We start from the raw sequence: 15,212 nt of genomic DNA on the forward strand, positions 1-15,212 counted from the left end.
CCATCTACTGTAGGGGACTTAAGATAGGGTCTATAAATATACCTTGTTTCACAGACACAGACAATTCCCAGGCCAATTGGGGTAAAAGGGTAAATTGTAACAATTTTCATTCCTTTCACATTATTTAGTTCTTTTTACTGTGCTGCTTTTCACTTATGCCCACTCCCAATTTTCAGCTCCTTAAGGAATCAGGAAGGCTTTCTTAAGGATTAAAAGGCTAATATTCAGAGTCACTAACAGCTTGAAAGTTTAAGGTGTCTTTGCTTCCAGTCATCATCACTCTGGGAATGTAGGACCTCATGTACACCAGGCAGATGCTCTAGCACTGAGCTATGATTCCAACTCTAAATGTAAGCTCGCTTTATCGATGTATGTATGTATGTATTTACTGATACAGGATCTTTTTATGTAGATCAGGCTGACCTTCAAAACTCACTATGTAACATAAACTGGTACTGAACTCATGGCAATCCTCCTGCCTCAGCCCACCAATTACAGGTGCTGCAATTACAGGTGTGTGTCATCATGTTTGGCCTATAAGCTCTATTTAAGCAGAGACACTTTTCAATTTTCAATTAGCCTCTTCAAGCCATTCTAAGGTGAGATAATACTGACTATACCCTGAAGGTTCCTGCACTTCTCCACAGTTAACTTAACCACACCTGAACTGTAAGAAATGGACACTCACCTGCAGTGCTTCACTACACATTCATTGCTGCAGTACTCATTGTCCCAGTCTTTACTCACGACAGGAGGGTTTTCACAGCCAGACCTGACACATCGAGGCTGAGGTGACAGCACCACAGGAGACCCACTCACCAGTTCAACATCCATCTGGGAAGGAGACTCGACCTGGGAGAGGAAGAGTAACCAAGACAGATTATTTTGCTGCCTCCCTTCTACCCATGCAGTCATTATCCTTGGGATCCAGTGAGACGGGATGTTTACAATTACTCATGTAGGGATAAAGGGTGTTCTTGGTCTTTACTCTTCAGTTTTAGAGCTCTGCCAAGCAGAATGATGAATAGTCTTCTCCGAGGGGAAGTCAGGGCATATGCTAGTGCTCTTTAAATTTTGGTTCACTGCACCACACTGAAACAATACCCTTCTGAAAAGTATTAAGAGGAGTGTGTAGTAGAGTATGAGATGCATTAATGAAGCTAGAAAGGGATATTAAGAGGAAGAAAATTCACTGTTATAAAAAGGAAAAGCATCTGCAGATCATAGACTTCCTTGTGGCTAAGGTATCCCTTCTTTTAAATGACTGTCTTATTATAGAACTAGGGTCTCAAACAGCTCCCCCCCACATTCTTTTGGTGGTACTAGGAGTCAAACCTAGACTATCACATATATTAGACAAGTAAGTGCTCTTGTCCTATACTACATTCCCCAACTGAAACCCATCTTTTAAAGTGATTGTTGGGGACTGGAGATTTAGCTCAGTGGCACAGTAACTGCCTGGCAAGCATGAGGTAGTGAGATCAATCCCTGGCACCAAAAAAAAAAAAAAAAAGATTGTAAATTGATTACTGGTGAAGTACAGGTTTTCTTTTTCATGACCACCTGCCTTGCAAGGCAGGTGCTTATGCCTCTGAGCTAAATCCCCAGTCCATGAAGTACAGGTTTTAAAAAACTATGGTAACTGGCATTTGTGTAGTATCCCTTTTAAAAGACTTCATGATACAGACCAAACATATTTTTTGGTTGTATCTGACTCCTCACGTATATTTAAAGCTAAGCAGTAAACATAGCATAGAGGTTAAAGGATTTAATGTGAAGGTGTAGGCTCCTTGGATAGTCTTCCTCTGCAAAGTAACACACATGTTCTATTCTCTCATCACACCACACTGCTGCCTTTGCTCACACAGGAAGTAGTCTGGGGCCGAGGATATAGCTCAGCAACACAGTGCCTGCCAGGCAGGTGAGAGGTCAAACTTGATTCTAAAACAAACAAAAAAAAGGGGTCTGGCTAGGTGCGACAGCACACACCTAAAATCCCAGCATTTGGGAGGCTGAGGCTGGCAGGTTGCTGTGAGTTCTAGGCCAGCCTGCATTACAAAGCAAGATCCTGCCTCAAAACAAAACAGACCAAAGTCTAGCATGGTGGCCCATGCCTATAATCCCAGCATTTTGGAAGGCTGACATGGAAGGATTTGTAAATTCAAACCCGGCTTGGGTAACTGAGCAAGACCTGTCTCAAAAAACACAAAGGATGGGAAGGACCCTAGGGTTATCATCAGTACACACACGCACAAAGGCTTGGGACAGGAAGTCCTCTTAATGTTTAATAAAAACACGCTGAGTGCAGATGGGGAAGTCACTGAGGGAGTTCCTGTTGTCTACTAGAGGCTTCATACTGGCTACCACATATCAAATACTAGCAGCATTTCCCTACCCTTTTTAAAAAATGCTAGTTAAGGGGCTGGGGATTTAGCTCAGCGGCATAAGCGCCTGCCTTGCAAGCAGGCAGTCGTGAGTTCGATCCCTGGTACCGATAAAAAAAACGAAAAAGACAAAAAAAAAAAAAAAAAAAAGCTAGTTAAGAGAAAGCAGAAACAAGGCTCACCTCAGGAACAACATCTGTGATCATCTCACAAATTGCATCAGGAGTGGCTGCCTCCACTGGATGAACCTCAGGGCTGCTGTTCACAGGCTGCTCAGGACTGCTTTCCACAACAGGTGGAACTACTGTGGTCTGCATTTTCAGCGTTGGTGGAGGTGCAATCTTACTCTGCAGAGGTGGTGGCTGTTGCTGTAAGTTGATCCTAACTTTCTGAGGTGGAGGCTGTTGCATGGCCTGAAGTGGAGGTGGCTGTTGTAGAATGGTAACTTGCTGCTGAGCTGGGGGCTGAGGCATCTGTTGTAATGGAGGAGGCTGTAGTCGGGGTGGCGGCAGTTGCATAGAAGCAGCAGCTGCTGCTGCTGCCTGCAACACTGACCGAGTGACAATCTGGGCTTGCTGGCTGGGCTGGATAGTTGCTGTACTGGTTTGGCCCAGCTGGAGCCCCCGGGAGGTCACTACTGTGGCTGGGATAACAGTAACCATGCCTCCTTGAGACATGGTAATAGAAGAGGGCAGCATCTGTTTGGTAATAATCAACTTGGTGATATTGGGCTGACCCCCAGCCCCAGAAGATGCTTGGTTTGCCACATAGGATGAAAGAGTGGAATTAACAACAATGCAAGGAGATAGGGCAGGCGACTCTGTTGAGGCTGGTGCTGGAGATGCTGGGTCAACAGTAGCCACAGGAGGTGGTGAAGGAGTTTGGGCTGGTGGCACTGGATCCAACTCCACTGTTTCCACAGTGGCCTAAAAGAAGACCAAGAAAGTTAAAGGGTTTTACTCTTTACTGCAGGACATACTCATTCCAATGATCCCTCAATAAAAGACACATTATAGACTGAAAAAAGTAGCTAACAATACTGCCTTTGATAAACACTGGAAATGATGAGTAAACTTGAAGACTGGCAAGGTTTATATGATACACAATAAAGGAAAGCTATTTAAGTATTTTTTAAGCTTTTAAAACTACTTAGTGTTAATAGGTTCAACAAGTTTTCAGTGGAATTTACTTCTTGTAAGTGCTAATGGTTTTTTAAAACAAACTGGTTTTAAAGATCCACCTCCCCTAGTCCTCTTACCTGACACTCTTGGTTGTCTTTATAAGCTGCTAGAGCCTTCAGATACTCTTTCTTGGCAGCTTCAGTTTTCCTCTTATACACCTATAAGACAAATTTAAAAAGTCCCTATTCCTGAAAAAAGACTGGTAATTCCACATTATTCCTCAGCAAATGACAATTCATCTCAATTGGATTACTGATAACTCCTTTCAGTGACAACAATGAAGACTGCCTCCCTGGCAGTGTCACTCTGAAAAATCGATCAATCCATAACAGTCTAGCCAGAACACCTACAAAATCCTTACCAAGAATAAACCCTGACCCAATTATGTCAGATTCGCAGTCTGTTTAGCCTGCGAGCATCGCTGTCCAGCATAACCAGTAAAAGTTTGTAAGGATAGCAACAATTTTCCTGTGTATAAGCTCCTTCTCCCATCAAAAGCTGAAGCTTACTTCTACGAATCTGGGCTTGCTCTGTGATTTGTATGATCATAAGAATGTGTTGAACTAACAATGCAATTTAAGAGACCCAGAGGCATCTCTTTTCAAGTTCTTGGAATGCTGGCCATACTGTACATAAGCCAGTCTAGCCTACATAGGAGCAAAAGCCACGTAAAGAACCACCAACGTATCTTAGCTAACAGGCAGCACAAACTGCTAGGCATGGGAAGGTCATCTGATTATAATTATAGCAAAGAGGCCAGGCAAGAAGAGCAAGAAAACTACCTAAACACATGGAATCTTGAGAAATAATAAACTGACACCATTTCAAGTGATTAGGATTGTGATTAGGTATGCTTTATAGCAACCGATAGCTAATATACATTATTTATAATAAATTCAGATTTTTATTTCAAATCGTAAGTACAGAACTTATTTGACATAAGACCCAGGAAGTTAGGGTAATCATAGGGCCAGGGGTTTAGACTCAGCAGTGTAATTGCCTGCTTGACAAATATGAGATTGAGTTCAATGCCCGGTATCAAAAAAAAAAAAAAAAAAAAAAGATTGCTCAGAGGGTAATCATAATTAGTCATCAATGTCAATTTTATATTTGTACAGTATCAATTTTTTTTTTGGTCTTTTTTTTTTTAATCGGTACTGGGGATCAAACCCATGACCATGCGCTTGCAAGGCAGGCACTTATGCCACTGAGCTAAATCCCCATCCCCCTTTTTTTGGTCTTTTGAGACAGGGTCTCGCTATGTAGTTAGACTATCCTTGAACTTACTCTGTAGCTTAGGCTGGCCTCAAACTCATAGCAATTTTCCTTGTTAGCCTCTTGAATGCTGGTATTACAGGCATGAGCCACCATGCCTCACTAGCTTCAGTTATTTTTTAAATTGATTACATTTAGAGAGATTATGTAGTTTTCCACTTTACACTAGGCCAATGAGAAAACTAAATGAAATTATAAATGCAAATGTTTACAGTTAACATCAACATACAACTTTCTGAGGAATAGTCTAACTATTTATTTATTTATTTCGTACTGGGGATCAAACTTACAACCTCACACCTGCCAGGCAGGCACTTATGCCACTGAACTAAATCCCCAAACACAATAGTCTGATTTTACAAACAGGGAAATAATGAGGTTTAGAAAAACCTAAATTACCAAACATGAAAAATAGTTAAAAATGCACCAGGAATTCTGAGATACTGTTAGTGGAAAGCATGTGGTATCTGGAGTAAATAACCTGTTTGCTATCTGAACTGTACACTATGACCCCAGTTTATATTTTTAAAAAAAAGGGGGGAGGGGAATTGTGGCTATTTTGTAGTTTCGGAAAGATGGTTCTTGCTTTTAAGTACTGGGTACTGAACCTAATACATAAACCAGGGCTTTTACACGAAGCTCTATCACCAGCCTTATATTTTGTTCTTTGAGACACTGTCTCTAAATTGCTAAATTTCCCAGGATGGGCTCACACTTGTCATCTTTCTGCTTTAGCCTCTCAGAGAGCACTAGGATTAAAAACCTATGGGCCAGGCCCACCTAAGATGCAGTATTCTTAATTTTTTAAAATTTTATTTTAAAGAGAAGAAAACCAAAAAATCCAAAAATTTTAAAACACAATAATTAGGGGTTAACCATTGAATGTATATTGTGTATGGTTATATTCCTATCAGTTACTCGGAGTACAAGATATCTGCATTTAATTGTCCTAACAATACTAGCACAAACCTTTCTCTTCAATGAACTCAGAGGAATCAGTAGTATAACTATCTTTTTGTATAACTATACTTATACATACACATATCTATATATAGTTTCAGTGACTCACACTAGTGAGACAATGCGATGTTTACACATACATGTCAGATTTATGTTGCATCCATTTACCTATAAAAGTTTAACTTTATCCTTATGGCTGAGTAGTACTCCATAGTATAAAAACATCACATCTTTTTTATCCATTCCTCTGTTGAGGGGCATTTAGGCTGTTTCCAAGATGTAGCTATTACAAATTGTGCTGCTGGGCCAGGGACTTAACTCAGTGGCACGAGTTCCTACCTGACAAGTTCGAGGTCATGAATTTGATACCCACTACCAAAAAGAAAACAAATTGTGCTGCTATAAACGTGGGTGTACATATATCGTGGTATGATGTTTTTAATTCTTCTGGGAAGATACCCAGAAGGGGAATACCTGGGTCAAATGGGACCTCCAATCCTAGTTTTTTAAGGAATCACTACACTGATTTCCACAGTCGCTGCACCCAGTCTTCACTCCACCAACAGTAGAGAAAGGTTCCTTTTTCCCACAGCCCGCCAGCATTTGTTATTGACTTCTTAATATCCATTCTTTCTGGTGTGAAGTGGAATGTTCAGTGTTGCTTTAATTTGCAAAAGATGCAGTATTATAATTATTGCTGATTTTTCTGAAATGAGTTTGCAGAGTTGGAGATGTAGCTCAGTGGTAGAGAGCATGCACAGCATGTGTTCAGCCTTGGGTTTCATCACCACCACCATAATAAAATAATATAAAATAGTTTCCTGGATTTACTGCACAGATGCAATTTCTAAGGTACAGGATGACATGTGAATGCCACTGACAAAAAACTGAGAAATAAGAATATGTACAAATGTTAAAAGAAAGCCCTTATTTAAAAACTTGCACAACATTCACTAGCCACTGATTTTCCTTACCTGTTTCTGCTCTTCTCCAAGACTGTCCCACATAGAAGCCACAATTTTTGAAACTTCTCCAAAAGTGGCATTAGGATTCTGTCCCTTGATGGCAGCTTGTGTGTCACGAAAAAATAAAGCATATGCTGAAACCGGCTTCTGAGGTTCATTAGGATCTTTCTTTTTCCTCTTCTTTGGAGCCTTCTGCTTTTTTCCTGCTTCCACCACAACTGTCTTCTGGCTGGGAAGTTGCTGTAGGGAAGACAAGAGAGAGAATTACAAGGCAGAAGAATAAATTATTGTGTCTAAACTATGAAGGTTTTTTTAATTTGGGAAGAACCAGTCACATGAATGGAATTATACTAAACACAGATGCAACGGGTTTAAAACTAAAGTATGTGAAGACTAATATGAATGAGGTTGGGAGGAAGGTTATAAACTGGAAAGCAACCTCATACCCACAACAAGAGCAGAGGAGATGACAAGGTAGGAGCAAAGAACACAGATTAGGATCTATATGCCAAGAATTCCACCTCATGGTTATCAGACCAGAAGTGATCTTGGATGGGAATGCCTCACCCTCCGGAAATCCTCAACACCATCCTCATGAAGTGAATTAGTAGGTGAAGGGGTGGTTGAAAGACGATCCTCAGGTGACTGTGCAGGTGGCAAGATGGTGCCACCCCCTAAGCTCAAACCAAGCTGAGAACTCAGTTCTGACTGATCGATGGTGGTCAGCTGGCTATCACCCATCAAGCCAGATGTCATATCTGTCATTGGTACATCGATTGTAACAGGTGGGTTGGCACTGTACTGAGTTCCTATAGAGTGGGCCAAATCCTGAGGGAAGTAGAAGGACTAATTACATAGTTAATATTAAACATACTACTAGCCCCATCTCCACCCCAAATTCAAGATAGCTTCTAAATCCCTAGCTTACCCAGATTGTATCATTATTTAACTCTACAAAGAAAATATGTAAAAATAAATAAAATCTATTAAGCATTTTTAAAACTACAGAAATTAGTAAATTTACTCCTCTGCATTCAAAGACCTATTTCTAAAATAATTAAAAGTAATCAAGAGGGTAGGACATGCCTGTAATTTCAGCACTTAGGCACTTAGCAGGAGGACTGCCATGAGTTTGAGGCCAGCCTGAGTTACACAGCGAGTTCAAGATCAGCCTGATCTATACAGTAAAATCCAATCTCAAAAAAATAAAAATAACTGGAGAAATCTTAATCTTGGGCAGGTTGACTGCAAATAACTTATTCAGCAATATGCAGTAGTGACAACACAGTGAAGAAAAACTTCCCCATCTGTAGCTCCTAAAATTGTGCGTTTTAATAGTTGCAATGCATAAGCAATTATAGGAGACAACATCAATATTAGAGATGCCTGGCATCATATACAGGGTGTGGATATGCTACTATTAATATGTGCTAGAAATCCAACACAGTAGTTTATATATCAATCCATATTAATACATTTGGTTCAGACTACTTTTGAATAAATCCCTTAATACACCGACTATCATACATGTGAATTACAGGATGTGAAGGCCACAATAAAAGGGACACTCTTTTTTAAAATTAGAGTAAATGAGTTTCATTTCAGGAGTAATACTGAATATTTAAAAATTTTAAATCACAAAGGCCGGGGATTTAGCTCAAGGCATAAACATCTGTCTGGCAAGCACAAGTTTGATTCCCAGTACCAAAAAAAAAAAAAGCTAAAATTTTAAAATTACTTTTCAAGTAAAATTGACCCAGATAGTAAATTTTATGTATTCAGGTAAAAATACATTTTTGTACACAACCTTTAGCTGAAAAAATAAGAATACCCAAATGTAGTAAAAATATTATTTCTGCCTTCCCAACACCATGCCTGTAGGAGCCTGACAATGTTTAGCCCCTTACCATGGCCAAGCCCCCACTCAGGAGCCCCCCGCCCTGCTCCATCAAGCCATGGGTCATGCCCACAGGCATGTCCAATGTTTGCACCCCATACTGGGCTGAAAAACTGCCATCTTGTGAGGAAGATGGGTCTGCCAGGTCATCAAAGTGGCTGACCACATCCGAGACAGCCAGTGAGGGATCAGAATCCAAGGAGATAGGTGGGATTTCAAATTCCTCATCACCCAAGCTTGGTGTATGGAATGTCTGTAGGGGAAAAAGAGAAAAACAATTAGTACAAGGAGATGGAACTGCATTCTTCTAAGTGAAAAACACAGCAAGGTACTATGCAGATTCTGTTCTAAAAAATACATTTCTTCGCCAGGATTGGTGTCATATGCCTATAATCCCAGCACTCGGGAGCCTAAGGCATAAGTTTGAGTCCAACCTGGGCTACACAATCAGTTCAATGCCAGTCTGGGATATATAATGAGACCTTGTCGCAAAAACAAAACAAAACCAAACAAAACAAAAAAAGGAAATAGATTTCTTAGAACCTACCTAATTTTATAAATAAATCTATCTTCTTATGCCTTTTGTCATATGACATATATGAGACTGTCAACAACTACAATTTTCAATTCCTTTATCTCTTTTCAACTTTTACCATTTGACTGCCCTAAATAATCACTGATATAATGAATGGTAGCACTGTTAGGAACTTGCTTTCGTAACCTATTTAGCTATGATGCTTGAAATCTAAAAATTCTGAAAGCAGTTATTTCGTAACTATTACACTTTACTGCCAGACTACATTGCTTTAGGTTCATTTTGAAGCAAACCCTACAAGACACTATCATGGGAAACTTCTACCCCTCTAAAATATTTGCACTTAAAGAGTTTCCTAACTTTTCATTTTAGAAATTTAATGTTACCAATAAACAAGATTCCCATTTTATAAGATTTTGAGGAAGTGGGGCTGGGGATTTAGCTCAGCGGCATAAGCCCCTGCCTTGTAAGCAGGCAGTCATGAGTTCAATCTCCAGTATTGATAAAAAGGAAAAAGACAAAAAAAAAAAATTTGATTTTGAGGAAGCCCCAATAATGCCAGGTAAGAAAACTGTGAAGAGGCTAGGGATTTAGCTCAGCGGCATAAGCACCTGCCTTGCAAGCAGGCAGTCGTGAGTTCAATCCCCGGTACCGATAAAAAAAAAAAAAAAGAAAAGAAAACTGTGAAAAAAAATACTATCGTTAGCCCAGTTCACAAGGGTTATTAACAGTTCTAAACACATGCCTAGACTTGCTCTGACCAAGTCTTTATGCAAGAGAGAAAGGAAAAACTTCTCCAATAGGCTAAGGACTTAAGTCCCTTCCTCTGAGTCCAGCTGAACCAACAATTCACTCTTTCCTGTCTGAATGGGACGACTACTCACACAGCTAACATCAATGTATGCCCTAAGATATGTTACCTGCTGTGGCTCCTTTTTTTTTTTTTTTGGCAGTAGGAATCGAACTCATGACCTTTCGCTTGCCAGGCAGGCGCTGTACTGCTGAGCTATATCCCCAGCCCTGTGGTTCCTTTTTGACACCAAAAAACTACACTGGAGGCATTTTAGTGGCAGATCATAATAAGTCACAGCAAGAGACTTTGGTCTGGGTTCAGGTCCCAGCTCTGCCATTTATTACCTTCAGTGGCTTTTCCTCATCTATATAACTGGGATTAAAATGTTAATCTACTCAAACAGTTATAAGGATAAACTGGACTTAGTTCATAAAAGTTATCACACTGCCTGATACATATAATGCCTTAGTAATCACTGTTTTTACTAATATTGATACCCTAGTAATTATGAGTTTGTCCCCCACCTGTTATCATAAATGGAATTTAAGAAACTTTAGATTCTATCAACTTAACAGCATAGTAAAATCCAACTAACTCAAATTCCATAACCACATTTTCCCCATGATTAAATAATGAGTAAAAATTCTTTAAGGCCTTAAAGGCTTCTCTGGCCTCAGAAAAGGTCTCATTAATATTGCTGCCCTTTTAAAAAAATAGTTGTATGACTGACAGGGTACTTCTGGTCAGCAGGTAACTAAGGAGGGGTTTAGCCAGATGCAGTGGTACCTACTTGAGACCCCAACAGGTCTAGGAGGCCTCTGAGGTGGAAGGGTTGCAAATTCAAGCCTAGTCTGGGCAACTTAGTGATTGAGCAAGACCCTGTCTCAAAATAAAGACTGAAGAGCTAGGTATGGTAGCACATGCCTGTAATCCTAGCACTTGAAAGGCTGAGGCAGGAGACTTGCCATGAATTCAGGGACAGCCTAGGCTACAGTGAGCTCAAGGCAAGCCTGAACTGCATAGCAAAACCCTATTTTAAAAAAATCAAAACTAATAAACAAATAATGAATGAATGAAAATGCTTGAGGACATAGCTCAGTGTGAAAAGCCCTGAATTTATTCCCCACTATGGAAGAAACAACAGTATACCTGTGAAATTCTCAATCTTTCGGAATCATATTGGTAAATAAGTTTCCTAGAAGACAGAAAAATGTCTATAGGCTTTGTTTCTACATTTTCCTCCATTTTACTTAAGTCTGCTAAACATTTGCTAACTATTTGGGATATCACATGAGCTGCATTTAGAGCACAGAAGGCAGCTCTTGATGGAAGAAACTTGCTCCAAGAGCTGAGTTTTCTCTGACAATACAAATCATAACTTTTGCAGATGTGTAAGACTTAAGAAACTTTGAAATTTCAGTTTAGGTTTAGGTGACCATCTTTCAGGAATAAGGCACCAAGATTCTTACCCAGATTTTCAAGCAAACAAACAAAAGATGACAGGGACTGGAAAAATAACTTAGGGAAACATTTGCTATATTAATAATTGTAAAATAGTTCTCAATTTTGTAAGACACAGACTGCGATGGCAAAGCAAGATGCCTATCCTTTATTGCTTACCACAACAAATAAAACAACTCTGCCAAGACATGAAAAATGATACTATTTGTTAATGGAAACTCAAAAGGAATAATAATTTATATCTAAAAGAAAGGGTCAGCATTTTGCTCCTTATAGAGCAAAATATAAATCATCTGGAGTGCTCTCATGGACCAGACATGCTAGATCCCATTGTAGCAGATCGACAAGGCATTTTTTCTAAGCACTACCAGTTGACATATGGAAACAGCTTTGTTAGACAGTACACCCGAAGTTTTCATGATAGACTTCCTGTTTGTTTAGCTTTACTTCTTCCTGTGTAGCATGACTAGTAAGATAATTATAATCACCAAGAATAGAGAAGGGTACATCACATGCTACAGAATCATAAAGGTTCATTCAAATGTCTCACTACAAGTCATCTATAAAATTACAAGTAAAATCCAATCATGCATACTTATTTTAGCAGACCTATTATTTAACTAAATCACACTAAATAGTGAAGATTTTTAAAAAGGTTAAAACTGTAGCACATATTAAAATGAGAGCAAGTGGTTTGGACCCAAAAGGAGAGAAGAGGGCTATCGGGATGCTTCTACCTTTTCAGCTTTCCTTTCCTTCTCCAATTCACTGACCTTGAGGCAGGCAGTTTCAGAGTGATAAGAAAGGGTGTTTAGATACTAAGAACCAAAAGATACCATTCCCTCCCTTTCCACTTTCCCCTATACACAAGCTACTGTGCCTTATTGGTTGTTTTTTTTTTTTTTTTAAAAGCACGGGGGATTGAACCAACATCCCTCCATATACCAAGTATGAGCTCTACCACTCATACACTTAGCCATCCATTATTTCTTTAGTTTCTTCATATACTTATTTTAGAGAATTTTTTCATACCCATTTCTTTAATAGTATCATGGTACTATGGATCAGTAAGTAGTTTTCTTGTTTGTTTTAGTTTCTGTACATAATCCAGGCCAGTTTGTACTTGACATGTAGCCTGTGCTGGTCTAGAACTTTTGTCCCAGTCTCCCAAGTGCATTACAGGTGTACACCCCAAGCCCAGAAAAATAACCCTTCCTTAAAAATGGATGTAATAGTGAAAACTTTACCAATTCAGCCAGAAATCATCAATTGGTCCTAACATTACTGTCTCAAAAAAACCAAACAAACAACAACAAAAAAAAACCAAAACCAACCCACAAACTTAAGCCATCGAAACAAAAATAGAACAGATTCAAACCCAGAAAGCATCTTTTTTCTCTTTTGTTTCTATGGTACTGGGGATGAACCTTAGATCTTTAACACATGCTAGGCAGATGTTCCATCACTGAGTTATACTCCCCAACCTAAACTTTTTGATGTTAAAAACGCTCTACCTCACCAGGTGTAGAGGTGCACACCTATAATCCCAGCCTTCAGGAGGCTGAGACAGGATCACTGCAAGTTCTAGGCAGCCCGGGCTACATACACTGAGTTCAAAACTATCCTGAGTATGTAGTGAGACCCTGTCTTAAAAAACCAATACCAAAACTAAAACCAAACAAGTGGCTCCCTCTCATGTAGTTACATCTTGATTGTTCAATTTCACAAAAGCACTAAAGAAGATGTATCTGAAAGCTATTTGTGTATTTTTATTTATTTACTTATTTATTTGAAATTCTGGGGGAATTGAACCCAGGAGCACTTCCCAGTGTTACAATTTTAAAGAGGATGGGAATGTAATCAGTGCTACATTCCCATCAGTGTTACATTCCCATCCTCTTTAAAATTTTGAGACAGGGTCTTGTCTCTGAGTGCTGGGACTATAGGGATGCACCACTAGTCTAGCATTTGTATTTAATTTTAAAATGTACTTTCATATGAACAAGGTCAATTTATAACCCTCTAAATAATGGAACTAGAACTGTGGAGACCCAACTGGGAAGAAATTGGTAATGAGGCATTTTATGTGGATGCAGCCAATAGTAGATTTCAAATAGTAAAATTAAACCATGGAGACCTCATTAAGAAGAAACAGGTAATGAGTACACAAAACACTAAATGGGCTTTAGGTTTATATTATTCCTAAATTTTCTATTCATTTACTTTACACTTCCTCTAGTAGGGCCAAAACAGTAATACATTTTTAAAACTAGCAACTACTCATTATCAACCTAACTTTGTGTGTGGTACTGGGAATCAAACTCTGGAACTTGGACTAGCTAGGCAGGCACTTATGCCACTGAGCTACATCCCCGGCCCTACCAATCTAACTTTAATGCATGAAAATGTTAAGATTCATTTTTGGAAAAAACCACTCAACATCAACTAAAAATTCTTAATACAGAAAAAGATAAAAACTTTTGGGAAAAATTATCCTTGAAAGATAGTAAAACGTTTAAGAGTTTAAGGATCTCAAAGACTGGGAAATACTTGTCTCATTTACCTTTCACTTTTATTTTCCCCACACAAGTGGTATGTATCTACAGTATGAGATCATTTCATAAATTTTTTTCAGGAATATTTTAGGCCCTCACCATAACCATTACTTCTTCACAGCATCATAAGAACCTATTATTACAGTCACTGGACAGCTGGGAAATTGTTGCTACAAAGGTAACCTGCCTAAAGAGTCACCAGCAACAAATGTATGTTCTATTCAGCTCCTTTTATGTTCTGAGTTTTATTCCCCACTGCCATTAGCAAAACTGGCTGATACCGCACGTGTAACAGTAACCACTTTTATCAAAGTACATAATAAAAATGTTTCCCTTCCCTGGAATTCAAGAATTAACTGTGTGCAAATATAACCCTGCTTCATAAGCTCCTTCCCTTACCCCAATTCCTTCAACTGCTGAAAATTTTTCTTCCTGTTGCCACCACCCTTAAAATTGTGGTAGCCAAAGGAGGCAGTTTCATTCAATCTTTCAATTTCGAATCACTCTCCAGCTTAAACAGGCTCTCTTTTCAATATCCTGGTTTTCTGGTGACAGCAGCTTCCCGGGCTTTCCCAGTCAGTCCTCTTTTCTAAAAAGCAGCCGCCACTTTTCTCAAAACACCGCGGTCCCGGTTCCCATTAGCCCCAGTCCTGGGCCTCCACGCTCTCCTCCCCCGCCCCCGCCCAGCTACCACGACCCCCTCCCCACGCGTCGGCGGCTCTCGCTCACCTCGGCCCCTGACAGGAAGGGGTGCGAGGGCCCTGTGATCGTCAGGTAATTGTCATTTCCTCCGGGAAACTGGAAACCAAAAGAAAGCCGTAGGGTTAAGTTAAGGGAGCAGGGAGTTTGCCTGGAGTGACGAATTCTGACCCCGACATTCCGGTAACAAGCCCCAAACTCGCTCTCTCGTCCTTCCGGTCAGCCACTTCTCGGCCCAGATTCCCGCCTCCGCTTCAACCCAGTCTGACGCGCTCTCTCGCCAGCCTTCTTAGCGCCCAAATTCGTACCTCCATTTTCAGACAACCGCTAGTACCGACTCAGCCCTCTCTGCGCTCCCACCGCCCCCACTGGGCTCGTAGTGCGTCACTTCCGGAAGGACGCGCGTCGCTCTCCGCTGATTGGAAAGAAACTGTCATGAGTCAACCAGTCAGGCGCGAGCCGACCGAAAGGCTAGCTATCGCCCCCTGGAGTTTGGTGGTATAATGG

The 15,212-nt window shown here is 40.1% G+C and overlaps 1 protein-coding gene across 1 annotated transcript in view; it reads right to left on the reverse strand.

Annotated features, from left to right (window-relative positions):
- Tox4 (TOX high mobility group box family member 4) overlaps positions 1-15,169 on the reverse strand; it is a 17,088-nt gene extending 1,919 nt beyond the window's left edge. The window contains exons 1-8 of the mRNA XM_003474333.5: positions 15,014-15,169; positions 14,736-14,804; positions 8,673-8,915; positions 7,333-7,593; positions 6,775-7,005; positions 3,643-3,723; positions 2,567-3,310; positions 689-852 (exon numbers count right to left, since the gene is read on the reverse strand). Of these exons, the coding sequence (XP_003474381.1) occupies positions 689-852; positions 2,567-3,310; positions 3,643-3,723; positions 6,775-7,005; positions 7,333-7,593; positions 8,673-8,915; positions 14,736-14,804; positions 15,014-15,019 (1,799 nt within the window). The 5' untranslated portion in view covers positions 15,020-15,169. The remainder of the gene's footprint in view (positions 1-688; positions 853-2,566; positions 3,311-3,642; positions 3,724-6,774; positions 7,006-7,332; positions 7,594-8,672; positions 8,916-14,735; positions 14,805-15,013) is intronic.
- Between the last annotated feature and the right edge of the window lie 43 nt (positions 15,170-15,212).

The sequence above is a fragment of the Cavia porcellus genome, unplaced genomic scaffold (assembly GCF_034190915.1).
Source record: "Cavia porcellus strain 051 isolate PalLab524CR breed Dunkin Hartley unplaced genomic scaffold, mCavPor4.1 scaffold_26, whole genome shotgun sequence".
In the NCBI taxonomy this organism is placed as follows: domain Eukaryota; kingdom Metazoa; phylum Chordata; class Mammalia; order Rodentia; family Caviidae; genus Cavia; species Cavia porcellus.